The sequence below is a fragment of the Zingiber officinale genome, chromosome 3B, assembly GCF_018446385.1.
Source record: "Zingiber officinale cultivar Zhangliang chromosome 3B, Zo_v1.1, whole genome shotgun sequence".
NCBI lineage: Eukaryota > Viridiplantae > Streptophyta > Magnoliopsida > Zingiberales > Zingiberaceae > Zingiber > Zingiber officinale.
The window spans coordinates 5,656,284-5,683,801 of NC_055991.1; the positions used below are offsets into that span (position 1 = coordinate 5,656,284).

At 37.7% G+C, this 27,518-nt stretch overlaps 3 protein-coding genes across 3 annotated transcripts; 1 reads left to right on the top strand and 2 right to left on the bottom strand.

Moving 5' to 3' along the window:
• Nucleotides 1–282: 282 nt before the first annotated feature.
• LOC122055655 (3-hydroxyacyl-[acyl-carrier-protein] dehydratase FabZ-like) lies at nucleotides 283–3,356 on the top strand. Its single transcript, XM_042617191.1, has 4 exons — nucleotides 283–555; nucleotides 656–716; nucleotides 808–952; nucleotides 2,828–3,356. Exons 1-4 carry the CDS (start codon nucleotides 363–365, stop codon nucleotides 3,083–3,085), a joined length of 657 nt encoding a protein of 218 aa, XP_042473125.1. The 5' UTR covers nucleotides 283–362; the 3' UTR covers nucleotides 3,086–3,356.
• A 359-nt stretch (nucleotides 3,357–3,715) lies between these two features.
• LOC122055656 (ferrochelatase-2, chloroplastic-like) lies at nucleotides 3,716–23,129 on the bottom strand. Its single transcript, XM_042617192.1, has 11 exons — nucleotides 22,968–23,129; nucleotides 22,611–22,719; nucleotides 13,708–14,032; nucleotides 12,727–12,870; nucleotides 12,179–12,280; nucleotides 10,859–10,962; nucleotides 10,658–10,784; nucleotides 8,397–8,549; nucleotides 5,105–5,205; nucleotides 4,775–4,976; nucleotides 3,716–4,175 (listed from the first exon to the last, which is right to left on the bottom strand). The coding sequence occupies exons 1-11, from the start codon at nucleotides 23,014–23,016 to the stop codon at nucleotides 3,966–3,968; spliced, it is 1,626 nt and encodes a 541-aa protein (XP_042473126.1). The 5' UTR covers nucleotides 23,017–23,129; the 3' UTR covers nucleotides 3,716–3,965.
• A 1,120-nt stretch (nucleotides 23,130–24,249) lies between these two features.
• On the bottom strand, nucleotides 24,250–26,662 carry LOC122055657 (ras-related protein RABA2a-like). The gene is made up of 2 exons (XM_042617193.1): nucleotides 26,422–26,662; nucleotides 24,250–24,812 (listed from the first exon to the last, which is right to left on the bottom strand). The coding sequence occupies exons 1-2, from the start codon at nucleotides 26,584–26,586 to the stop codon at nucleotides 24,324–24,326; spliced, it is 654 nt and encodes a 217-aa protein (XP_042473127.1). The 5' UTR covers nucleotides 26,587–26,662; the 3' UTR covers nucleotides 24,250–24,323.
• Between the last annotated feature and the right edge of the window lie 856 nt (nucleotides 26,663–27,518).

Below are 27,518 nucleotides of genomic sequence, written 5' to 3' on the forward strand. Positions count from 1 at the left end.
TGATGAGTGCTTTTTTTTTTTAAAAAAAAATTTATCCAATATTTTATTTGAATTGATCGAACAATCAGTATGAGAGCCCATCAAATTTCATCGTATTTGGTTTGTTTATCTGGTTATATTTGGTTTGTTTGGTCCGGACTCCGGATCGAGTCTACGCCGACCGGTTCGTATTTTTAAAAGATATCGGGCGTCCGACCTCGTTGCGTCCGCCGCAGCAGTGTATAGGTGGGACCCACTTTAATAGTTTATTTAACCTGGCCGTCCACGAATATTGATAAAACCGACCACACACACCGCTCTTCATCTACCGCTTCGATAGCTGCCCCCGTTCGCTCACTGTCTCGACGGAAGCCTCAGCGGCCATGGCCACCAGATGCCTCGTCTCCGCGCCTCCCCCGTCCCTCCGGCGCCCCGGCGCCCCACTCCCAGAGCGCCTTTGCCCTCCGAGCCTCACGCTTCGAGGTCCTGCAGCGGGTTTCGCGAAGAGCCGGCTCGTGACGCGATGCTCCGTTGACGGCACGGTGACGACGGAAGTTGATGTTCCTATCGAGAAGAGTTCGTTTCTTTCGTTTCTCTCTCTCTCTCTCTCTCTCAGAGATCGATGACACTTACGGTCGAAGTTTCTGATATTTTTTGTTGCCGATTTTCTTTGAAGGGTTTCCGCCTTTTCCCGCCGTCATGGACATAAATCAGATCCGAAATATCTTGCCTCATCGGTGAGAATGTTTTTGCCACCGAAATTTTGATTTATCAGTAGGTTTCTCGGGAAGATTTGACGAATGGGATGTTTTGCGGCTTGTATTGTAGGTTTCCATTTCTATTGGTTGATAGAATAATCGAATACACACCCGGAGTTACAGCTGTTGGGATTAAGAATGTCACCATCAACGATAATTTCTTCCCTGGACACTTCCCCGAGCGCCCGATAATGCCTGGTGTTCTCATGATCGAGGTATCTACTTAATCATGCCATTATTGCTTTCCTTTTTCACTCGAACGTATGATTATTCTTGATAAACGTGTGGAATCTACAGATACAATTTTAAAAAGATTCAAAAAAGTATTCTCAGGTTATAGACATACTTTTTAATCACACTGAAGCAGGGCTTTCTCTGTAATTAGACAGAATAGGATCTGGAAGGAAAAGGAACGCGCAGAGTAAAAATTTCTCAATTTGAAGAAATTTAGAGATCCTTAAGCAGAGCTATCCACCAATAGTTGAACTTATCTCTACTTTAATATTTGAAGTTACTTTCCCATTATCATTTTAGCCACCTTATAAGTATAATAGTCCTCTTCTTGATAGTTCAATCTTTTAGATTGTCCATATCTAACTTTCTTATTTACTCACTTACCTACTTATGGTTATCCTTGAAAACAAACTTGCAAACTGATGAAAATTGATAATTTTACTGACCTAGCTGCAAAGAGATACCATCAAAATAGCTAATTCTTTCCTGTAAAGATTCTCTTACAAAGTTCCCCTTCAACAACCAATTGTTGTATTGAAGCCCCATGAGAAAATTTTACTTGTGAGGATTTACGCGGTAGGGTCGAATTAGATGGATAAATTGCTTAAGCCCGACTAGGTCTTGGTAGGCTCATCTAGGCTGTACATGAGCACAAATAGGCCAATACTACTAGTAGACTAACTAGGCTGTCATGCTGGTTTGAGTCTACCAATTACCAAATTATTTCAAACATTCAGTTTGAATCAATATATGTTAGGCCATGCAATTACAATCTCTATCAATCGATCTCATCATCTTTCAATGATGGTGGAAGAGAAAGGTTGTTTTCTTTTCGTGGTTCAATGAAATTAAATATTGGTTATTAGGTTCGAATTTAGAGTAAGTAATCTGCGAACTTGAAATTCAAAAATAACTAGAATGATCCCAATCTAATTTTGTTACACTGAAATTTTCTGTTCTGCCGAGTACCAAAATTTACTTGTATTCTTAAGCATCTTTAAACAAAGTTTTGAATATGCTTATCATCGGCATGTTGAGACAAACATTGAAATTGAGTAAGACATTCAAGGATTGTTTAAAAGTTATCTTAATTTTTCTCTTTCCACAATCACCATCACCATTTTCAAGCTGTGTTGTCCACACTATTTGGATTTTTATCTACATAAATCTTGCCCCTCCATTAACCTCTCTATTTTGCTCTATGTAAAACTATATTACTAATAATACCTCAATTTAGCTCTATGCAAAGCTATATTGCTAATAATATTCAATTATTTTTTTTTTTTATTACATTGACTCTGTCCTTTTTGGCTACTTACACGTTATTCCGCAATGGATTCAACTAGTTGATTCTAGTACACTCAAACATGAGAGTAAACTAGCAAAAATATGAGAGTTTAAGTCTCAGTTATCTGGTGAAACGACCAATGAACAATATTTTGTATCGAAGTTATGCTTTATGTGAAGGGGAGCCTTGGCGCAACGGTAAAGTTGTTGCCATGTGACCAAAAGGTCATGGGTTCAAATCCTGGAAACAGCCTCTTGCAATAAGCAGGGTAAGGCTGCGTACAATGGATTCTTCCCGGGACCCCGCATGGTGGGAGTTTCGTGCACCGGACTGCCCTTTTGAAGTTATGCTTTATGTTTTTACTGTAACTAGACTTGCTTTACTTAAAAATATGTATAATAAAGCATATGCAACTGTGAAGTCTGCTACTAATAATCTTAATTCATGATGTATTCACACCAAAGTACTAATTAATTTACAGAACTCTCAGATCACACCACTCCTAGAGTACATCGAGTGATCCAAAGTTTGCTCCTCTCGTAAATCATAATTCCGTATGGTGATGCAGGCAATGGCCCAGGTTGGAGGCTTTGTCGTGTTGCAGCCTGAAGTGGGTGGCTCTCGTGAAAATTTCTTCTTTGCTGGAATTGACAAAGTGAGATTCAGGAAGCCTGTGATTGCAGGGGACACCTTGGTCATGAGAATGACCCTGGTCAAGTTGCAAAAACGCTTCGGAGTCGCAAAAATGGAAGGGAAGGCCTACGTCGGTGGTGAAGTAGTATGCGAGGGTGAATTCTTAATGGCTACGGGTTCTGGAAGCGAGTGATTCCTGGCACAAACAGATTTCCTGGCCCATCTTTGCCAAGATGAGAGGATGAGGATAAGTCAATTCTGTTTTTCTTTCTTCCAGCTGTTTCATTTAAAGCTGCTTCATAATTAGCTCGTGTAGCACCTGCGGTTTTTGAGAATTTCCTTTTTTCTGAAACAATCTGATAAGTGGAGACTGGAGAGTTCAGGGACTGCAACAATTGCTGTAGAAACTTCTTCACATATAAATTCGATCTGCATCACCTGTTTGGTTGACTGTTGTTGATTAATCCCAGCTTGATCGCATTGTTGTGTCAATTCGGGGTCCTGGAAGGATCTACAGTATATAGCCTGTAAGGCAGTCACTTTATTGCGCAAGATATATTTTGTTATATTTGATGCACATTTTGGATATAAACTTTATTTACCTATGGCCAAGCTTCCCTCTTTTTATCTGGTTTTGCTTATTTATTTCATCTTTAATTGCCAAGCAGAAAAAAGAAACTTGCATCATTTTTCAGAATCAAAACACATACGCAATCTTATATGAACACCCCATCATTTGAACAGATTTAAAGGAAATTAATCTTGACTATTAATAAATTAGCGATTGAAATAAAATCCGTAACATACCACTAGTTCGTTCCTCTGTCAAAATATACTGTATAGATCCATCTATAATAGTTTTTTAGGTAGATTATATCTTCGAAGATGGCTGCATATGAAACATGGTAAGTCTCTATTCAGTCCCCTAATGCTCCAACATGGAACTCACTATTAATTCCATATCCTCCATTAGCATATCGAGGTCGGTAAGAATCCGATCCTACATGAATGTTACAAATATATCTTCAACTCATTTGCTTGAATCTCCCAGATTCGGCGAGGCAAAATAGTTTTCATTTGCCCCACTGGTGCAAGAACCCTTCTCCTGTAGTAATTTCCAGTACCAGCAATGCAAGGACAGCTAGCATGGCTGCTCTGCCATTCCAGGTCTCAGCGCTTCGCGTCCAACCCCATTCCCACACTGCTATTGGAGGAGGTAGCACTGAACGCTTCGAGTCGTAGGCTGCCAGCAACTCTTCTACGCTCCCAAGGGGAACCAGCGACTGCATATGCCCAGAGCTTAGTCAGATTTAACCGATCAATGATGCATTGTGAATGGTTTAGGAATTTAAGAACTTGAATCATCTATGCAAAATCTGATATCTCAAAAGCATCACGCACAATGGAAGAGAGAATGAGTGTTTCATACACCAATTGGCGGATCATATCCCTCCATCACTTTTGTTTGATGACGGGATAGCTCATAGCTTGACTACTTTTTTGCATTTGCTGATTCCATGGATTGAAAACCATGGAGACCTCAACATGGAGAGTGACAGACAGGCTTGGTCTTACCACTAGAGAGTCATACATGGTACTATGTAAATGGGTTTTCTACCGAGTACAAGGTTTAGACTTAATTAAACAAAATTGAGAAGTATGGGAGATTAGACTTAAGAGATAAAAAGAAATTGACAAAAGGGCTTAATCCATATATGAATGAGAACACCTGAATAGACAGCATGAAGACTAAGATGTAAAATGGAAAAAATCTATTAGTGATTCACTTTGCTGTTTTACTCCCGATTCAAACTAATAGAGAAAGGAACAGTTCGTAGTTAACTTCAACTTATGCATATGATTAAATTGTTGACTGTTTTACCTGTCGAGCCTCAATACTGGAAGCTGCCATTGCTCCTACATAAGGAAGGCTTTCGATAACAGCATCAGCAAGATCTGAAATAAATGTAGGCTCACATCCTAAAGCAGGAACACGTCCCCAATTCTCAATGCCTGATTTGAGAGCCAATTCTTTATATTCCACATCAATTTCTTCTAGTGTTTCAATATGCTCACTGACAAAACTGCAATGGATGCGAGAAGTAAACAAGTTTATGATAGCTCAAAAGTCAATCAAAACATGCATAATCTTCATAGAAACAAATTCTTGAGGTACACAGAATGAATAGATGATACATAGATGCAAGTGTACCTAATAGGAACAGCTAGAAGACTTTTTACTCCTTTTTGCCCAAGCTCAACTATTGTTTCATCAGTGTAAGGTTTCAACCATTCCACAGGTCCAACTCGACTCTATTAAATCATTCAATGAAGCTTAGTTGAAAGATGGCGTAAACAATCAAAAAGGAAAGTTTTGAAGGCATCATAGGTCAACTACTGGTAGTTATTTATTAGAATAGACAATAAAAGACTTGCTTTAGATCATAAGAATTTCAGATGCTCATCTCTTGCAACTATCATACTACCTTCAGGTGACTTTCAGTGGTTGTGGGTCAAAATCATTTTGAATCTAACTAAAATTTGAATGACTAGCAAGTACCAGAACATATAACCCGAAAATCAAAATTACACTTGGGCTTCAGGATTACACAAACAAACTTATAGAATGTTAAGCAAGGCACGTCAAGAATAACAAAGTGATTGAAAATGTCAAGGTTGAATTAGTAGGAATAGAAGAAAGGAAGGCAAAGCAAATAATTGAGAACAAAAAGAGAAAATAGAAAAGTTGCAGAGTAAAAAGCAGATAAAATGGATAGGAGACACATTTAAGAAACCAATAAATAAATAACCGATGAATGGGGTCGACTGTAAAATCTTTCCAAACAATTCAACTGGTGTACAAAAATGGCACTCCAAAAGTGTAATTACAGAAACAATCACAAAACTGTCATCTGTATTCCATTTTGGCTCTGAACTAAAAATTTCTTTTATGAGAGTGAACAGTTAAATGACTAAAAAACCAATTACCACAGTTTAAGACTTTTTTTTCATGGTAATTACTTTATGGTGTGTTATCGTTATAAATGTTGCTAATTTAGTGGTTGCGTTAGTTGCATGGCCATTTTACCTTTTGGCAGTTTGGTTGTTGCATTTACTCCCAATGAGTAGGTTGCATGTCGATAGTACTGTCAACACACTACTATATTTAGATGTGATTATACTTGTGCCCACATACTTTCTGCATTAAAACTTGATATTTTTTTTTAGAAATGTCAAGTTGGTTCTACTAGATTAAAAAGAGTTGGCGTGTTAATCATATCACAATATTTATTCACTAAGATTACATGTGCCTAGGCGATACCTATCAATCAAGAGTAATAGAGAGGGCAGGCAAGCTTCTATATGCAAGGATGAGGCTAGAGTTGAGTGCTCAGTTGTTGAATAAAAAGAAGATGGAGGAAGAAGCAGGAACACAGGAGAGAGTAATAGAGGTGAAGAGAAATGGAGGGACAGAGGAAGAAGGCAGAGGAAGAGTGAATCAAGAATGAAGTTGGCAAGGAAAATACCCAGTGTGAGGGAGCAACTGAAAATATGTTGATTGGATATTACCTACATCTTTTCTCCCCCTTGGTCAAGATTTGACAAAAATGACTGAGAGGGAGATGGAGGTTTAAGGGATGATGTTTGACACAAAATCTACTTTGAGAAAATGAAATATAGGGTTATAATTCAGGGACAATTTGTAATTTTCATAAATAACCCTTTCAAAAATGTAAGTCTTATTTAATGAAAAGAAAAATAACAGTTTAATGCTAAGATGAGATTACTCATTCAGCAGTCAATTTTATCATCAGGAAATTGGATAATTTTTTTAGGGTTTTGTGTTGTGCCCTAATATAATGTAATTGTTGTATCTCTATAATTAGATCAATACAAAATCTATTTTCCTTACAAAGTCCCACTTCTAGAGTTAGATCTTCTAGAATTTGCCCCTTGAGATGAGACTGCCAATTTTGAGGTGATGGTGATGGCCTCCCTGCAGCCATGTTTCTTCCAGGGTTCTTTTAGGCATGAAGGCGAGCTCGCCTTAAATATCCTGTTTCTGATTTCAGATCAGATCAGTCATCAAGAGATACATCTTCAATCAATCTGTTGTCCACCAGCTTCACCTCAACAAGATCTTCACCTTTCGCTGAGGTCCAGTAAGTCTAAGCATCTCTCCATCAATAACCTCGTCCACCCTCCATATTGACTGCAATGGCTTCAATAGAAAGTCCTCTCATGCTCCTATACACTTCCTTCCTCGCTGGAGCTTAAGCTTGAGATTCTTTGATTTGCTTCTCCCAGTCAGGACCCCAGAGATCACGTAGTGATTCCAAACAACACCCTCTTTCTCAGTGTGGCTTTCTTCTCATATTCTTCAACCAACACAATAGTTATTTTGTGCTTGTCATCTTCTTGTTTCCTTGAGCTCACCTTCTCATACTCTCTCAGCCACTACTTCCCTGCCATCCTGCGCCTTCTTCCTGATTCTCCAGTTGGAATTCCCTTTTCAGATCTGTGACACTAACAAGTCCCTCTCCCTCTCTGCCACTCCTGGTTTCTCCTTCCTTGTACATCAGATTGCAAACTGCCATCTTTCTATCTCCTCTCAGCATCTCCTACATTGTCTTCATAACCTATGAAGATTCCAAAGAAAGGGTTCTGCTCTTAATCTGCTTCATCCAACAGAAAATCAAACTCTAACATCTATCTTCCTTCCATATATACTCGGTGTATCCAGCAAGGTGTTATCTTCCATCATTGCATCCAGCGTGAAGTCTTCCTCCAGCAAATGCATCCTCTCCTCGATCAGAACTTCCTCTCTTGCATCAGGCCCAAGAACGCCAACCCTTGTCCAGAGTTGCACGTAGGACCCTAGTTGAATGTTTTGCTTCTCCTTGTCATGCATCTACTGCATGCAGCGTGCTGTGAATGGCTCAGCAACGAGAAGCACACTCAAGAGATTCTCACCTTTTAATCTCCTTGCTGACAAGTCAGTATCACATTTTCACTTTCATTTTCATCATGGATCTTAGTTTTTCTGAGGTATTTTAAAAATTTTGTGACAAGCTGAACATAGAATTCACTCTCCAGCATGAGAAAATGTGTTACAATTATTAGGTTATGAAGTTATTAGTGTGGTGGGTTAACCTACATTGGATGTTTTAGTTTTAGGATTCCATGTTGAGTCATATATCTACCATATAATATTTGTTTCTTTGAATTAAGATCAATAAAATATTTATTTTCCCACTTAACATAAACAAGAGAGTATATTTATTTTTACCTCTCTAGGTATATTGAAAACAACAGAAAGGATGAACTTGTGTGTTACCAGAAAAGATTAACCTGTACCACATTGTCTATGCCCATGTACTTAGCTGAGTAGCTCAAGCTAATGTATCAAGCATATAAACATGACAAAGAGGCCACGGAAAGAATTTGTTCCAAATAAACAACCACTTAATAAGCATTTTAATCTTATGGGCTATAAACATTACCTGGTAAGCAAGGGTGTAACCATTAGTTATTCCGCGTTGTTCCAGTTCTTCCATAATTAAATCAACACATTCCTCCATCTCTGCTTTGTAAGGGTCCCCAGCTTCTTCCACGTAAGCAAGTGGAACACCATGAGCACTAAAAAATAGCATAACCTAATAACCGCTCCAAGGCAGGACGTTTCAGTTCAACAGAAACAGTGTAATCAGCTGTCATTTTTAGTTCAAGGATTCAAGACACAAAATATCTTAAAGCAAAAGAAAGGGCTCAACCATAGAAATAGAAACGTTGATTAACAGAAATGAGCATTTGATGCAAATCTAATAATACGCTAAAAACAGTGAACTTTAGTGCAATATTTGCAATTTAATTGTCAAGATCGTCTTGAACATGCAGATGAGATTAATCGCATTGAGAAGGAATATTACACTGAAGTGCTTTCTGAAAAAAGCTAAAATATTCTCTTAGAAATGGCTACATATGCACCTAGATACTTCATATACACTGTGCAACAATCTGATCACATTTAGTGCATAGGCTCTTTAAAGTATGCATCTTCATGTTTGGGTTGTAAATGAATTGACCTATATCAACTGTTTATGATTCAACTATGCATCCTAAATGTGAATTGCAATCCATCCACTCCAAAATCTTGAGCTATTAGAAAAGAGAATAGTCAATGTATTGTAGTCTTAACCATGGGTGGCAGCATCATTATAAAAAACTTGAAAAACATAAGTATTGGCCATATCGGAATTGTGGGATCGAAATTGGTAAAACAATTCATAAATAAAAAAAGCAATATGGAAAGAACAAAATAAGAATATTTACTTAATAAGCAATCAAAAGATATATAAAGACCCAAAGAAATGTGCATATATATTTGATGAACCACGAATACAACTAATATTCAACATAAATTTAAAATCTTAATTATATTTAATTTCGCTTTGGAATTTAAACTAAATATTTTAAAATAAAAATTATATTTAATCTATTAATTAAAATCATTATTGAATTTAATTTAATTCATAAATTTAGTTAGCAAATTTAATAAAATTATTACTTTTGATTAATCATTAATAATGTTATAGATTAATTTGACTAATTATTAACTATGAATAATGTCATTTGCTCCAAACTATGATTTCCCTACATGAACTACGTGCATTCACAACAATGGTCCAAACTCCAAATTTCAAGACTCCCTTTGATGAGGTTTTAGAAAAGAGAACAAATATACCGAGCCAGTCCGCAATGCATATGAGGTTCGTCCTTAACTAAATAAACCTATGTGACTATATAACGGGTTTATGTGGAGGCTTTTTAAACAATTAGTGGCCACAACATCATTCACTCTACCTCATGCAACACTGCAACCATAGTCAATCCCCTCTCCTAAGTCCTAACAACTCCAACCTCTCACAATCTCCACTTGACACACTCAACTTCCTTATCATTCTACAAAACAAACCCAACTTTCCATCTCCTTCATCTATCCTACAACCACATCAGAGTGACCCAACGGAAGTTTCTTCCAATTGGCACTTTTCATCCTAAATCCCAACCATAACCATTTAAATCACCCCTGCTGCCATTCAAGCTATAATTTCTCCTCCAACACCACAATAAGGTCCTGTATTTCCTCTCAGTGCAGGTAGCAAATGTCCCCTGACAACTCATCTACAAATAATGTTCAATAAATGGTGAATGCTGTAACACTTGTCCATCCTCAAGAAGAAGCCATCCACTCTTGTCATTCTCCCCTGCCTAAGTTTTCCATGCATTGGCTAGCCCTATTAAATAATCTCATGCCTTACTTGTAAGCCATTTTTTGAAATTATCTTTGGCTCCTCTCACAGCACTTCCAAGAGACAGTAGCATGACTATTTGGCTTGCCATCAATCTCAGGGATTACTACCAGATAATGTGAGGAACTCCAAGTGAGTTCAAGTGAAGGCCCAAAACTCATGTTGTATGAGCCTTACATTGCTAGACCCAATCTGTATCAAGGCATCTGAAAAGGGAAAGTAATAAAAATAATACCCATCAACTTAAAAGGAGAAAGTTATAGATTTTGGAGTCGTTGTTGTTGTATCATGCAAAATCAGAATTCAAAATTTAAATAAATTAGTTTTCCTTGTTAGCATCATCAAGACTACCACATAGTTTTGATATGCATTCAAGGAATAAAATGTGAAAAAATAGAACAAAAAAAATACTACCAAAAGAGAATATGCAGTAGGGTAAAATTCAATCATACCTTTGTAGGTGATTCAAATTTCTGCAACTCTCTTTCAATTAAATCAGCCATTGCCTTGATATATCCTTCACGCTGATACCAAGAAGGTATAACAGTATGTTGCATGTTGACCAAATATTCATCCTCCCTAGACACCAGAAATTAATATTACAGGTTGATCCAAACTAAGCATGGAATATGAAGCCATATTTAGGGCTCAACCTGAATATACTTTCCAATAGACGAAGACTTGAACCACTAGTTGATATGGAGAATTGAGGATATAGAGGAAGTACAACAAGTTTTGTGATACCATCAATTTTAATCTGCCAGCATAAGAAACAAATTAAATATTTACTGATATGTTGTGTATTTTCAACCATACAAGATCCAGATTAGTGAAAATAAATTTTTGCAAAAAATTTATATTTGGAAAACATGGTGATGCAAATTTCCAGAAATTGAACAAACTGAAAGGCAACTAGAAATTGATTTGCAGATATAAATAGTTCACGATCAGCAAAATAACTTTTCTGCATCTGTTGTACAGAAATATATTCAAGAATAAACAGAAAAACGTAGCATGCAATAAAAGATAGCAAATTCCCTTTATCCACTCATCATTTCATCAACAGTTAAGATTCATGGATTGAGGAATAACATTTTTCATCTTGGTTCGGGAGCAGCATTTCCAGCCTAATGCAACCATTTAAATTATACATCCATGATAACACCAAAATTTCTAAAGTCAGACATAATCCACTTCAACAAAAAGACAAATACAGAAGTGTAAATTTGAAGTCGCAGTCCAGGAAGAATAGATTTAGATTTAGGGTCCATGTGCTCCAAAGGATGAAAAAATGGATGGATGAAAAAGTGAAAAATTGAATGGATGTAAACAAAAGGAAGAACCCATTTTTTCCCACTTTTCCATCCTTTAGAGTAACAAAAGGAAGGACCCAATTTTTTCCACTTTTCTATCCTTCGGAGTAAAGGAACGCATAATGTGTATTGAGCCAACAAAAACTCCACCACAAGATAATTTCCCCTAGCTTGCTATCACTTAAATACAACCAGCTAATATTTCATGGTTAAAAAGGAATCATCCAAGCTGTTATTTCTATTAGCTGTCCAAGAAAGAAATCAGAAAGAAAACAAAAGAAAACTAGAAAAGGAAAGCCTGTTCTTGGTAAACTTTTATCAAAAACCATATAATACATAAAATCTGAATGTTCTATTAGCTCTCTAGACAAACAATTATATCACAGAAATTCCCACATCACTATCCGATTGCATTAAAAAACTAACAAACTTCTAGCCATTGTATAATGATCCAGCAGCAATGGTAATCACTCAAACTTAGGATGCACGTTTGATCTATAATATCTTTACTGAAGTAAACCAATCATAAGTAGTTACACAAAACCATTCAATCTACAATAATGACATGCTGGGATTCCAAACATCTTTATGAAAGAGAATGAATAGATAAGACTCCTCCATGCCATTCAATTCTTATCTCAAATATGGATTATTTCTGACCTGTTCAATAGCCTCTTCAGTAAACGGATGCCAATAACGCATTCCTACATACACCTTAGCAGGAATGTTCTTGTCACACAGAGCCTTTCTCAATGCTTTTGCCTTTTTTATTCACACAAAAAGGATCAATCACATTAGGTCTGTAGTAATTGACAACAGAAATATTGTAACTATTTTTGGAAGGAAAATTGAAGGGTTGCAGTAGGCGTCAATTACTGAAAGCAATTTGTAATACATCCTTAAAACAAAGGGAAACAGGAAAAATAAAATGATCTATATAAAACTAGGAGTCTGGAAAAAAATGTCCCAGAGAATATGGAAAAAGTTCAGTCAGTTTGAAAAAATGTCCCAGAGTATATGGAAAAAGTTCAGTCAGTTTGAAATTTTGTTGAATCTAGAATGCTTCAATTTACATGAATTTTATCTAACACCAATCCAAAAAAATTAAAAATGAAGCACAATCTTTGAGTAGGAGCCTTTTTTTTAAAAGTTTGGTCACCATAGGTTACCATATTTTTACACACAAAAAAAAAAACTTAGAAACTTACCTGTGCATCAGTTATCTCTCTCAGCGGAGATCCACCACCAATAGAAGCATACCCTTCTTTGCTTTTAGGTGCTCTGACAACAGAGATGAATTGTGCTAAAGGCTTTTGAAGAAACCGGAACATTCTAGGAAGCCGAATTATGTCCTGCAAATTGAATCACACCAAGTAGGTTGTCAGCCTACACAAAAGTTATCAGAATGAATGTTGCATGTACTGTCAGTGGCAAATAATCTCACTTTCTGCCTACTTACAGTGAAGTTGTCCTTCAATGTTTCTATAAAGTGTAGGCAACCAACTTAAAGTAAATCAGCGCAATGCACTCTCTTAGTATATAGTTTTATTCAATATTCAGGTGCAAGGATAAATGCAGAGAATTGCTTATCTTTTATACAACACACAAGGATATGCAATGTCAGAAAGCAACGAAAAAAATTGTACTGAACTACTAATATAAATCCAATATTAAAATTGTACCGAAAAAAATTGGCATTGAAAGCTTACAATTTACAACAACAAAACATGAAACTTAAAATTGTACTGAACTACTAATATAAATCCAATAACTGCCTGATAAAAGTTTGAAAAATATCATGCTGTGGATCCTGGATTTTTTTTTTTTTTTTTTACTAAATCTTATTTGAGTTTCAGTTAATCCTATAAAATTACATGATCATGACCATGGTTAAACAAAGTCAAAAATTAGTCAGTTGCTAGCGACTATAGAAATATTGGTAAATTAGAAGTTTGTAACTGTAGTTCCCTGGTGCCTTTGTACTCTTGAACCATTAGTTTGACAACTCCTAGAATATTCTAAAGATAACTGGTGCTTTACAAATGCATTTCTGAGATATCTTTTTCCAGTAAACTTATGTCATTGCAAACAGTGACCCACATAACTTTCTGTAAAAACATATAAAGTCCAATATAATGTGCAAATTGAAGAAAATCAAAGGTGGAAATGGAAAGTGAAATTTGATATACCGGGTCAGCAAATAGATTAAACAAGAACGGTTGGACATCATCAAGGGTCTCTGGCCCACCTAGATTGAGCAACAAAACTCCTACTCTTTCACTGCCCAGGACAAGTGTGTCCTGTGATGCCTGAGACGTAGAGGTGAGCAATGCTTCCGAGGATGATGAGTATAATTTGAATGGTCTCCTATGAATGGATGAAGATGAATCATGCTTCCATAAACAGTTTTTTGAAACCCTATCATTCATTATGTAGCATGGACTACGATGAGGTTCAGTGTGGCAGCCAGGATGGTTCAACATCTGAATTGAGCATGTTGCAGGCATTTTAATCCTGTTATATGAAATGATTAGTTATATGATGGAAGATTAAAGGATTAACGCTGATATGAAATTATCTCAACAAACATTGATATAAGAATGAATAAAAATCATCAGTTATCTAATTAACATAATCTTATCAAAAGTTGAAAAATTAAGAGAAGAGGATTAACCAAGTAAATTCATCTAAATTCATGTAGCCAAGCAAACACTTTTAACTAAAAGTGTTTAACAACCCAAGAGAGCTTAGATTCATGCCAACCAAATATTATTGCATTCTTGGGGTTCCCTGATTCCACTTATATTTATTTTTCTAGATTTTAAACCTTTCAGGGTCGTCGAAGTTTTTTAGAAAAAAGTGTTTGATGACCCTAGAGACCTTGGATTTGTGTCAAATGGACATTATGGCACTCCTAAGCTCCCCCTAAGTATATAAATGCTATTTTTTCAAGATTTTGAGCTCTCTATGATCATCAAACACTTTTGGGAAAAAAAAAGTTTTGATGAATCCGGATGCCTCAAGTTCCTACCAAATAAACATTGTTGTACTCATAGGCTTCCCTAAGTATGTTAATGCTCTTTTATTTTTCAAGATTTTGAGCTCTCTATGAGTTGTCAGAGACTTTCTACCAAAGTTGTTCGACGACTACCACACGATTGGTTAGTCGACTCGAAGTGACTCCAGTTAATTGGATATGATTTTAGTCAATTAGTTACCATCGAACACCTTTGGCAAAAAGTACTTGACAACCCTAGAAGCTTCATATTCATACCAAATAGGAGCATTGCAATCTTGGGATTCCCTTGGATTTATTCAAATTCATTTTTTTTTTCAAATTTTGATCACTTTAAGACTGCACTTTTGGTTAAAAGTGTTTGATACCTTAAAGGCCTAGCATTTATGTCAAATGAGTACTACTGCACTTCTTGGGTTTTCCTAATTCTATCCATGTTCATTTTTTGACAATTTCAAACCCTATATGACCGTCAAACACTTTTAGTCAAAGGTGTTTGTGTTGGTGCAACATCCCTCAGCTCAAGGTTGACCCGGTTAACCAAGCTGAGTCTTGGTTTGGGTTTAGATGTTTGACAATAAGATATTGATTGAAGAAGAGTCAAGTAGGTCAAGGTTGACCGGATACTTGACTGGGAAGTCCTAACTGAGATGTTAGGCAGAATGAAAGTCCTGGTGAGTGAAGCCAGGCAGAAGGAAAGTCCTAGTGAGTGAAGCTAGGTGAAAGTCCTGGCGAGTGAAGCCAGGCAGAAGGAAAGTCCTAGTGAGTGAAGCTAGGTGAAAGTCCTGGTGAGTGAAGCCAGGCAAGAGGAAATCCAGATGGGTCAAAGGGATTGACCAGACATCTGGTGGAAGTCCAAGTAGGTCAAGGGAGTGACCGGATACTTGGCACGAAGATAAAAGTCCAAGTTGGTCAAAGGGATTGACCGGACACTTGGTGGGGAGTCTTAGCAGGTCAAGGGAGTGACCAAATGCTAGGCATGATGTACCAACAGGTCAAGGTTGACCGGATGTTGGTTTGAGAGGCTTGGGACTTGGTTTTGGGCAAAAACCAAGAGCTGGATCGATCAGTGGATCGATTCAGGCCTTTCTCAGCGAACAGAGAGCCTCTGGATCGATCAGTGGATCGATCCAGAGGTCCCAATCGATCAGTGAATCGATTGGGACGCTGCTGCTTCGCGCGATAAGCGCTGGATAGATCCGTGGATCGATCCAGGCGTTTTTCCACAGCACAGAGGCGCTCTGGATCGATCCGTGGATCGATCCAAAGCCTCCCCGATCGATCCGTGGATCGATCCAAAGCCTCCCCGATCGATTGGAAATAATTGAATCGATCGGGATCCGACCGTTGGCGTCGATAAAGGCCGCAGGCGCACGATTCCTTCGGCATCACTTCACCGATTCATTTCAGATCTTCACCAGCTCCTCCACAGCTCTTCTCAAGCTCGAGATCGCCAGTTCTTGAAGGTTCTTGGAGGCTCTTCCAAGTCAAGAGGCGGATCAAAGCAAGAAGAAGAAACTAGGGTTAGGGTTTGTGCACTCATTGTAAGCTTGTAAGCTTGTATTTCTTTACTACCCTTGCTTCTTCTTGTATTGAGTCTTGTAGGGCTTCTCCGCCTTTGGTAGTTACCATAAAGGAGTGTTATTCATAGTGGAGGGTGTGTGCGTTGGTGTGGATCCTTGGATTAGTTACCTCGTGTGAGGTGGATACCAAGTAAGCCAACCGTGTTAGCGTTGTGTGAGTGTTTCTGTATTTTCCGCTGCACATCTTCGAAGAAACAAGCAACGCCGACCACCGAGCGAAAGCGACGAGCTATTCACCCCCCCTCTAGCTACTTTTGGTCCTAACAAGTGGTATCAGAGCGAGGCCGCTCTTCACAGGAATCATCGCCGGAAGGGTCAAGCATAACAAGAAGAGCTAGAGGGTGAAGAAGTTGAAGCAAAATTGTCAAAGTCAAAGAAATTCAAAAGCTCAACTTCTACAATGGAATTCCGAGATGGGCTCGGATTCGACACTAGGGTGGCTCCACCATATACTTCCACGAGCTTCGATTCTTGGAAATCAAGAATCGAAAATTTTCTTATGATGGAGATAGAGCAATGGTTTGCTCTTATGGAAGGCTTCAAGGCTCCAACAAACTCCAAGGGCAAGCTTCTCAAGAAAAGCAAATGGAGCTCAGAGGAAGTCCAAAGGTGCCAGGCAAATGACAAAGTGACCAAGCTTTTGGTAAATTTATTGCCAAACACCATCCTTTGCAAAATTGGAGAATTTGAAGATGCAAAGGATTTATGGAGCAAATTGGCCAAGCTTCATGAAGAGATCCCCTCCACTGTACAAGAGCAAGAAGTATCCGGAGAGGGTGACTCTTTGGAGCAAGACCAAGAGGAGGACTCCAAGGTTGAGAGATGCTCAACCTCCGAAGAAGAGGAAATCCAAGAAGTTTCATCCTCAAGGGAATGCAACGAAGGGAACAAGGAGGGAGCATACTCCTTGTTTCATATTCAAGATGATGAAGCCTCCACCTCTAGGATTGAGGGGGAGCAATTCTTGGTGACACCGGATCAAGAAGAAGGAGAAGCTTCTACATCCGGGTCAAGAGAAGAAGAGGAGGAAGAAGCTTCTACCTCCACAAGTCAAGAAAAATCAAATGGAGGGGAATCAAGGTTCGATCAAGAGGAAGCTTCTACCTCCGGATCCAAAGGAAAAGATGTCACCCCTACAAGCAAAGGTATAAATATTTCAATTAATAATAAAAATCATATTATATGCTTTGAATGTAGGGAACATGAGCACTACAAGAGCAAGTGTCCTAAATCGGCCAAGAAGAAGGGCCAAGTGACACCTAAAGGCAAGGAGAAGCTCAAGGAGACCATTCCCGGAACAAAGAAGAGCAAGGAGCACATTGTGTGCTTCTTGTGCAACCAAAAGGGGCATTACCGAAGTCAATGCCCCAAGGGGAAGAAGATGGTCAAGGCTCAAGGAGGCATTAGTCAAAGGGGAGCCTCCAAGGTAAAGAAGAAGGTAACATTTATTGAGCCTACCCCTTTACATTATGGTAAAAAGCATGATAGTTCTAATTTTTATCATTTTAATGCAATTTACCACAAGAATAGAAAGCATGAGGGCTTTAAGGAAAAACATGTGACCCTACATGCCAAAACCACCCAACCTAAGGTTAGGAAGGTAGATAGACACTTGGGCGGAAACACTAAGGATAATAGATACAAGCCCGAGAATAAAAATGCTCATAGATCAAATGAAAAATCAAATACTAAGGACTTAGTGAGGGAAAATCAAGTCTTGAGGTCAAGACTTGATAAATTAGAAAAGACCCTAAAAAGATTGGAAAATATCCTATTAGGGCAAAATGAGCATAACCTAGGTTTAAGGGTACAAAAGCCATCAAATGACCATAGAGGTTTGGGATACAAACCCAAAGCAAAAAGGGATGTGCCTAGTTATCATAGGGTTCCATATAGTTATGGAACAAACCCTAAGTCTAGAGGTCAAGTCAAGGATACAAGGGAAGATATTCCTAGAAGTATCTTTGCAACCAAAGTGACTAAGACTTCTAAGAAGTCTAAGAAAGTCACTAACAAGGTCACAAGGGAAGCTATTCCTAGAGTTGACCTAGAAAATGTGACCAAGACTTCTAGGTCACTAGGAAGGTATCTAGGGAAGTTATCCCTAGTGAGTACCAAGAGCATCCAAGGAGCACCAATAGGTGTTGGGTTCCTAGGAGCATCTTCTCTACCCCATAGATGGGTTAGAGAGTGTCAACTCCGATTAGAAGGGTAGTTAACCCAACTTTGAGGAAATTGACACTCAAGGAGAATTTTCAAGGTTTTTGTTAACCTTTGAAAATGAAATGGAACTATTATTTACTCCTTGAAAGAGTAACATGTGTCTATTGGTGGAAAAATTGATTTTATCTTAAAATGGCACAAATTAGAAAAATATAAGAAATACCAAGTTGGGACTTTGGTATTTTCTTAGTGCTACTCTTGTGGAAAAATGAAATATGCCAACATTTGAGGATATGTTTAATTTTTAAGTGGCATAAACAAATCAAGAGAAATAAGAAATGTCAATTTAGGTTTTGACATTTCTTTGAAGCATTTAGGGCAATCTAGGTTTAATGTTTTAAATTAAAACAAGTGGTATATTTTGAGTTTAGCTAAGTGATTAAGGATATTTAGATAGGTAATCTAGGTATATTTTATTTATGCTAAACCTTGCCATGATTGTTTGCCCATCATATGCCATGACATCATGTCTATTTTTGAATTCATTGTTTTATTATGAAAAATCCAAAAATACCATGTCATGACATTCATACATCATGTAGTAATAGGATATTTTCTTTTGAAAATTATTTTCTTTTGATGTATGCCATAACATAATCATGCATTAAGTTTAATTCCTTGTAATTAAGGACGAATGGCATTTAACAACAATTATTGACAAGTGACATCCTAGGTGGATGTCTAATATCTCTAGAATGCCTAGATAGATATGCATGATCCCTAGATTAGAGCAAAACCAAAATCTCACATCTCACAAGGACTATAAGGTGACTTGTACGTGTTTTAGTGTACATTAGATACAAGTGAGATGTTAGGAAGATGAACAAAACTCAAGATGTTGATTTAGTGCATTCTTTTGAGTTTTAGGTTCATCAAAACACATAGTTATGTGTTTTCCCATCATTGGGAAAGCTAATGTACAAGTCATGTGCATTATGCCCAAGGAACATGATGGGATATTGGTTTTGAAAATGTTTTTAAAATGTTTTTGGAAAACCTTGGTGAAGGCTATCTTTTGATAGTAATCACCATTGAATAGTTAGACACAAACTTGAAGAAAACACTAAAGTTTTTGCAAGTTTTCAAGTTTGTGTCAATCTTTGAAAATATGATGTATTTTCATAGAAAGCTATTTTTCCATGATTAAGTATGCCCTAAATAATGTCTACACGAAATTTCATGATTTTTGGATTTTTGTAGAATTTTCTAGGGGTTTCTGAAGTTGACTGAAATGGAATTTCAGCAACTATCAGAGCTCCGATCGATCCATGGATCGATTGGAGTGCCTGAATCGATCCGTGGATCGATTCAGAAGGCAATTCTCCCGCGAGCAGAAGCTCGCTGGATCGATCAGCCGATCGATCCAGGTAGTCTGAATCGATCAGTGATCGATTCAGAAAGGTTCAATCGATTGGAACCCAACTCCAATCGATCCAAGGTGCTGATTTTAGCTAGGAATGCCTGATTTCAGCATTTTGAACCTGTTTTAGTCTACGTAACCATTCCAAACCCCTCAATACACATTTGTGTACATAAAAAGGGTGTTTTCGTGTTGAAAACAAGGATGGATTGGTTAAGGAAGGCTAAGTTGAAGTTTAGGTTGAGGTTTGTTTCAAATTTTGAACATTTAAACCTCAAAACTTCTAAATTTGGGTTTCCTAAAGGTTTAGGGATTCCAAGTCATTGTTGGTGCAATGACAGAAGTTACCACCATGTCTTTAGGGGGAGGGACTCTTTAAAGACATGAAAAATTATTTTTCATGAATCTTGGAAGGTGGTTAACCTTCCGTTAAGAACATGCTCAAGGTTGAGCGTTTGAACCTTAATGGGGAGTGGATATCCTCATTGTTCAAGTGGTTTCCAGTGGATAATGCTCAAGGATGGGCATTTGCCTACATTGGGGGAGAATGTAGGGTTAAGGATAATGAAGGGTAATGGGATCTTCATTATCGTGTTGATCACAATGAGTGAAGTTGTGATCACGATGAGCAACTCTTAAGGGGGAGAGTTTTTCAACAATGGATTTGTTGATGTGTGCCCAATATTGAGGCATGGATTGATGTGTGCTCAAGGCTGGGTTGATGTGTGCCAATAGGGGGAGAATGAAATGACTTGTGAAAGGGAGTAAGTTAGGGTTTCATTACCTAAGAGGGAGTTTGCACTCTTAGGGGGAGAATGAAGAGCTTAACTTCTGCTTTCATTTCCTAGTGGCATGAAGAATGAGGCTATGGGATTAGCCTAACTTACATGTGGGATTGTAAGTGTTATTGTGGTATTGTCAAACATCAAAAAGGGGGAGATTGTTGGTGCAACATCCCTCAGGTCAAGGTTGACCCGGTTAACCAAGCTGAGTCTTGGTTTGAGTTTAGATGTTTGACAATAAGATATTGATTGAAGAAGAGTCAAGTAGGTCAAGGTTGACCGGATACTTGACTGGGAAGTCCTAACTGAGATGTTAGGCAGAATGAAAGTCCTGGTGAGTGAAGCCAGGCAGAAGGAAAGTCCTAGTGAGTGAAGCTAGGTGAAAGTCCTGGTGAGTGAAGCCAGGCAGAAGGAAAGTCCTAGTGAGTGAAGCTAGGTGAAAGTCCTGGTGAGTGAAGCCAGGCAAGAGGAAATCCAGATGGGTCAAAGGGATTGACCAGACATCTGGTGGAAGTCCAAGTAGGTCAAGGGAGTGACCGGATACTTGGCACGAAGATAAAAGTCCAAGTTGGTCAAAGGGATTGAGCGGACACTTGGTGGGGAGTCTTTGCAGGTCAAGGGAGTGACCAAATGCTAGGCATGATGTACCAACAGGTCAAGTTAACCGGATGTTGGTTTGAGAGGCTTGGGACTTGGTTTTGGGCAAAAACCAAGAGCTGGATCGATCAGTGGATCGATTCAGGCCTTTCTCAGCGAACAGAGAACCTCTGGATCGATCAGTGGATCGATCCAGAGGTGCCAATCGATCAGTGAATCGATTGGGACGCTGCTGCTTCGCGCGATAAGCGCTGGATCGATCCGTGGATCGATCCAGGCGTTTTTCCACAGCACAGAGGCGCTCTGGATCGATCCGTGGATCGATCCAAAGCCTCCCCGATCGATTGGAAATAATTGAATCGATCGGGATCCGACCGTTGGCGTCGATAAAGGCCGCAGGCGCACGATTCCTTCGGCATCGCTTCACCGATTCATTTCAGATCTTCACCAGCTCCTCCACAGCTCTTCTCAAGCTCGAGATCGCCAGTTCTTGAAGGTTCTTGGAGGCTCTTCCAAGTCAAGAGGCGGATCAAAGCAAGAAGAAGAAACTAGGGTTAGGGTTTGTGCACTCATTGTAAGCTTGTAAGCTTGTATTTCTTTACTACCCTTGCTTCTTCTTGTATTGAGTCTTGTAGGGCTTCTCCGCCTTTGGTAGTTACCATAAAGGAGTGTTATTCATAGTGGAGGGTGTGTGCGTTGGTGTGGATCCTTGGATTAGTCACCTCGTGTGAGGTGGATACCAAGTAAACCAACCGTGTTAGCGTTGTGTGAGTGTTTCTGTATTTTCCGCTGCACATCTTCGAAGAAACAAGCAACGCCGACCACCGAGCGAAAGCGACGAGCTATTCACCCCCCCTCTAGCTACTTTTGGTCCTAACAGTTTGTTTGTGACCAATCAGCTGAAATCACACCCAGTCGACTGAAATCACATCCAATCGATTAAGTCACTTTAAATTGATTGGGTAGTCAACTGACATCACTTTCAATTAATTGGTTAGTCGATTGATATCACTTTCAATATATTGATCCGTCGACTCGACTAATGGGTCTGTTGAAGTGGGTCGGATTGAGGATATTTTAGAAAAAGCATGTGCCCTTTGATAAACTCCAAAGTTTAATATGCTCTTTGTGTACTTTGGAAACTTGAATGCACCCTTTCGTAAATTGCCAAATTTTTATTCAATTGACAATCTAATTACTATAATTTATTTTTGAAGTAAACAAGTAAGTTAAAGGGCACACTAGTAAAACTCACCTAAATTAATACAAGGAACTAAGAATATGTTGTTCCGTTGGAATATATAGATTTAGTATTAAAATTTTAATATATTACTAGGTAAGTGATGAAATACATCAATATTATGTTGTTAAAAAAAGGAAGACAGTAGTCAGGTAACACTACCTGATTCAGGTGTAGTTATCACAACTAATTTTCAAATAAGGAAATCGATGTATTTGATTCACGGCAGAATAAAACAGTATCTTGAGAGAACGTTGCAAATTACAGTCTGAGGAATGAGGATGAAATTACTTTTTTGGCAACGACATCGTCTGAGACAAAGCTGAAGCACCGAGGTGCAGGCTCGCCATCTCGATGAAACTCCTAGTGCTTGCTTGACAAGATGATGACAAACGCTCCCCTGCAGGATCATACACACACACACACAAAAAGATAATGAAAATCCAGTGACGCCGCAGTAAATCAAGACAACCAGCTATCGGCTCCTAACAAAAGCGATCACGTCCATTAACGCCAGGAAAAGTCATAATTCCAGTCCACCCTAACTAGATACAACTTATTATCAGATGTTTATCTAAAGCATCGGAGGAGGAAAAACTGGAGGGGGGAAAACATCATCCGCGAATTGTAAGAAGGGTTTAATCTAACACTGGGAGGCAGGAGAAGCGAGGGAAAGCGCCAAGATCTCTATCCCCATGCCGACAGGATGCTACTTGCCGTCCTCCTCCGGATCGGAAATCGAGGGATTCGCGAACGGGACAGCGAAGAAGCGAACCCCAAAGAAGCAGCAGCAGATGAGCGTCGAAACTTCTTTTTAGTTTTTATTATTTTATTTTTATTTTTTGCGGTGAAAAGAAAATTAACGGAAATTAAGTTTAAATTTTAGTCCGCAATGGTTGGTATGGTTTTTCTGTTTTTCCCAACAGTGAGTCCGAAGGCAAATGAGTCATAGCCGTCAGATTCAACCGTTTCAGCACGGACGGTCAGATGCCGCTGAGGCAGGTCGGTGCCCAACTAGCAGTCATAACTGCATGTGGCTGTTAGTGGACCACCCTGTTTACTTGGACTCCATGCATCCCGTTAAAAGATCAATCAGTGAAAAGGAGAGGAAAGCTAAGGCAGGGGAAAGGAGGGGATGAAAACAAGAACCTCAAACAATCACCTCAACTGATCATTAATATATTAGGCAAAAATTAAAAAAAAACACCCCAAATTATATAAATCATGGCGATTAAAAAAAACAAGTCAAAAGTGAGTTCATGAGATATTTTATTTTAAGAATATCTTACTTCCAATGTTATTATAGCAACTACAACTAAGCTATTGGATAATTATTACAACATATAATACTTAATATTATTATATCAGATACTTAGCAAGTAATTACTTGCTATAATTTTTTTAAGTGATTTTAATTAATTTTAACTAAGTTGGTAAAAAAATATGTTAATATAATAATATTCAAAGTTTATGATTTAGAATTTAAGATTTTAATAAAATAATTAATTTTTCACATGGTAGTAATTACCAACTAATTTTTGTACGTTATAATTTTAAAATCCCAAATTTTGAATCTTAAATCCTAAATCCTGAATATTAAAATAATTCATTTTCATATTGTAAGAGCTACATAGTAGCTTATAAATATTATAGCTAATTAATCAAAATCATTTTAAAACAATTGTAACAACTATTTAATAACTTTTATATATTGTTATAGCTAGTCGTAGCTACTACAATAATTTTAAAAGTAAAGAAAAACATCGTAATAACTACTAATAGTTGCTATAATAACATTGGATAAGAGTTTTGTCCTTTGACATTTTTAAAAAATGGAATGCCCTGTTAATGATCTGTATAATTTAGAATGTCCTTTTAATTTTGTCCTAATATATTTTCAAAAGAATTCACTGCACCAGGTAACCACAAGGAATGATAATAGAGAAGCCACATTGAGAAATTTGAAACCATAACATGCTTAAGAAACAAAGAGATTGTAAACCATTATGTTGAACAGCATTGCTTCTTTGTGCCATTGGACTCCGATACTGAAACGTCGATGGTCTTTCCTTCTTTAACACCTGCACCCCCAAACCCAGGCTCATCCGATGAGATGTTCTTTTTGCTAATGCCGCGGTATATCTCTGCAAGAATCATCTGAAAGGCTTGCTCCACATTTGTAGCATCCAAAGCTGATGTCTCTATGAAAGAAAGTCCTTCCTTCTCTGCGTAGCTGTGTGCATCTTCAGAGGCCACTGCAAGCTGCTGCTTTATGTCTGTCTTGTTGCCAACAAGCATGATTGCGATATTAGAGTCAGCATGGTCGCGAAGTTCCTTGAGCCACCGGCTGATATTCTCAAAAGTTGTCGACTTGGTCACATCATAGACTATAATAGCACCAAGGGCTCCGCGGTAGTAGGCACTGGTTATTGCTCGGTACCGCTCCTGGCCTGCAGTGTCCCATATTTGGGCTTTTATTATCCGACCTTCAACCTAGACAAGGTAGGGAAGCTTAAGATGAAATCATACAAAAATTTACCAAAAACATGGAAGCATATGCCTTAAAGTCTGATACTTGATACTGAGCCAACATGGTAGTTGATATATAAAAAATGTGTGAGATTTGACCTGGAAATCTCAGAAACAGTTTCTAGGAAAATGATTTTGTATATTCCTGATGTTTGGTATAAAGAAAAGTTCTATTCAATTGAAAATACTTACAGTCAAAGTTAAGAAACTTTAACTTGAGAAGATCAACTTTGGAAGAGAAAAAGATATCCTTGGACTGACCTACAAACTATACATAATCAAACTTCACAGAAGGCCTATAATGTACCTGGTCATGGCCTCATTATGTAATCTAGGTAAAAGTCATCTAAGAACATGGTTAAGAAGCCTAAATTAGACAAAAAACTAGATCTCAATGAATCTACTTAAAGACATAGCTATATGATAGTTCAGAGGTTGATCTTAAAAGGCTATGCTCATCCAATGATACTTCATTAAATAGTATTTGTGAACCGAGCATCAAAATAGAAATTTCCAAGATGAATGTTAAGCTGATGCTGTGTTAACAAATGCATAATTGTAGTTGCAGAACAATCTCTTAAAGTAAACAGAAAGAAGCATATCAAGGTAGCTATCACAAAGAAAAGATGGGGAGAATCTGAGAAACTATCTATACTAGGAAGTAAAAAAAAAAAAAAGGACAGCTCACAGCTCGGTGCACGAAGTTCCCGTCATACGGATCCCGGGGAAGGATCCATTGTACACAGCTTACCTTGCTTTTTTGATCACAAAGCAACAACTTTACCATTACGCAAGACTCCCCTTCTATCTATACTAGGGAGTACAAAGGATAAAAGAAAATTGCATCACTAATCTTTGAGTACTGTTAGATGAGCCTTATCATAAAGATAAAGAAGAATAAAAAGGCTAAAAAATGCAGATTAGACAAATGGAGCACGAGCAAAGAAAATGTCATCTTTCAAATTGTCATACTGCTGTGAATCTTTCATCCAGCTGGGTGGCATTTTAAAATGTTTCCTCAAGTCTTTTAGGTTCAACTTACAAGTTGCAAGATTTAGCATTATCCCTGAACCAAGAGATAGTTGGTAGGAAAATATCAAAGTAATAACATGGACATCAATGGATACCGAGTCAAACTAGCAAGAACTAAACATAAGTTAATTAAATCAAAACTACATGATCACCGAGTCAAGGAAATTACATAAAATGCATTCATTGTCATGCTCAATAGTTTTGCTGTAAGTACAAAAGAGCAAAAGGGCAACAGGACAATGCTAAAACAAACAAGCCCAGATCTAGGGAATCTAGTAAATATAGAGAACAAAGAAATTCATCGGAGATATCCAAGGAAGAAAACAAGGAGAAATGGCCAGCCTAAAAACACGGTCTTTCATGGAAAAAAAAATCAACAGTTCAAGGTCTAGGTTCGACGACGGCCAACCAGACAGAAACGGATCTGTCGTTTCCGTAAAGGAAAACAAGAGATGACAAAGACAGAGTTGTGCACGATCAATGCCTGATCTATCGCGCGGCGGCGTCGAACCCAATGGAAATCGATAGATCTGATTGATACCTGGAGGGTCCTGGTGGCGAATTCGACGCCGATTGTGGACTTGGACTCGAGGTTGAACTCGTTGCGGGTGAAACGGGAGAGTAGATTAGTTTTGCCGACGCCGGAGTCGCCGATCAGGACGACCTTGAACAAGTAGTCGTATTCTTCATCCGCCCTTCTCGCCATCTCTCTGCCTCAGCTTTCGCCCTCAAGCTCGATCTTTTCCACTATTTTTGACTCAGATTGAACTGCCGCGACCGTTTTACGTGATGAACTCATGAAAATCTTTAGATTAAATCATTTTTTTTATTTTTATAATAAAATAAAATAAATATTTAACTATTTTTTTTAACCTCCTTTAATTTGTTGGATACGAATAGTGTAATAAATATTTATTTTTAAACAATATCACTCACTTTACTTTATATTGTGAAAAGAAAAAAAAACTTAGTAAAAATAATTTTCAAAAAACACCAAGAATATCCTCTTGAAATTTAAATTAAAAAATATATATTTTTCATGAACAATCCGTGCATATTTAATGTTTTTTTTACTTTCTAGACCCTAAATTTTGTAACGTAAATTTTAAACCTTAAATCCTAAGTTTATATATATATATATATATATATACTAAATATGCACAAGATAAAATAGGCAGCATATCAGAGTCTCCTAAATAAACTGGTTTGTAGTGACATTTAATTTTTTTTACCTTTGAAGAAAATAATGTACCATTTTAAATTCCCATTTTTCTTTGACTGTGTGGAGGGTTAGAAAATATTAAAAGATGATTTTTTTAAAACTAATAATAATAATTTAGGTGTTCAAATTTTACCAAAAGTAGATGATTTTTCTCTGATTGAGCAATGAGTAAATTTAGATCATAATTTATACCCATTCAAAAATTTATTTCTAAAATATTCATCCCATTTATGAAAATATTAAAAGGTGAAATTTATCTGGATGGTATAGAGAGGGAGAAGGATGATTTTTTCTCTTTTTTTTTTTCTCTCTTATACTTTTGCATATTTATAAATCAATTTACTAGGAGTGGATAGTGAATGGGTGGACTTAATGGGTTCATAAGTGGTCTATACTCTATAGTCTATAGACTTGTG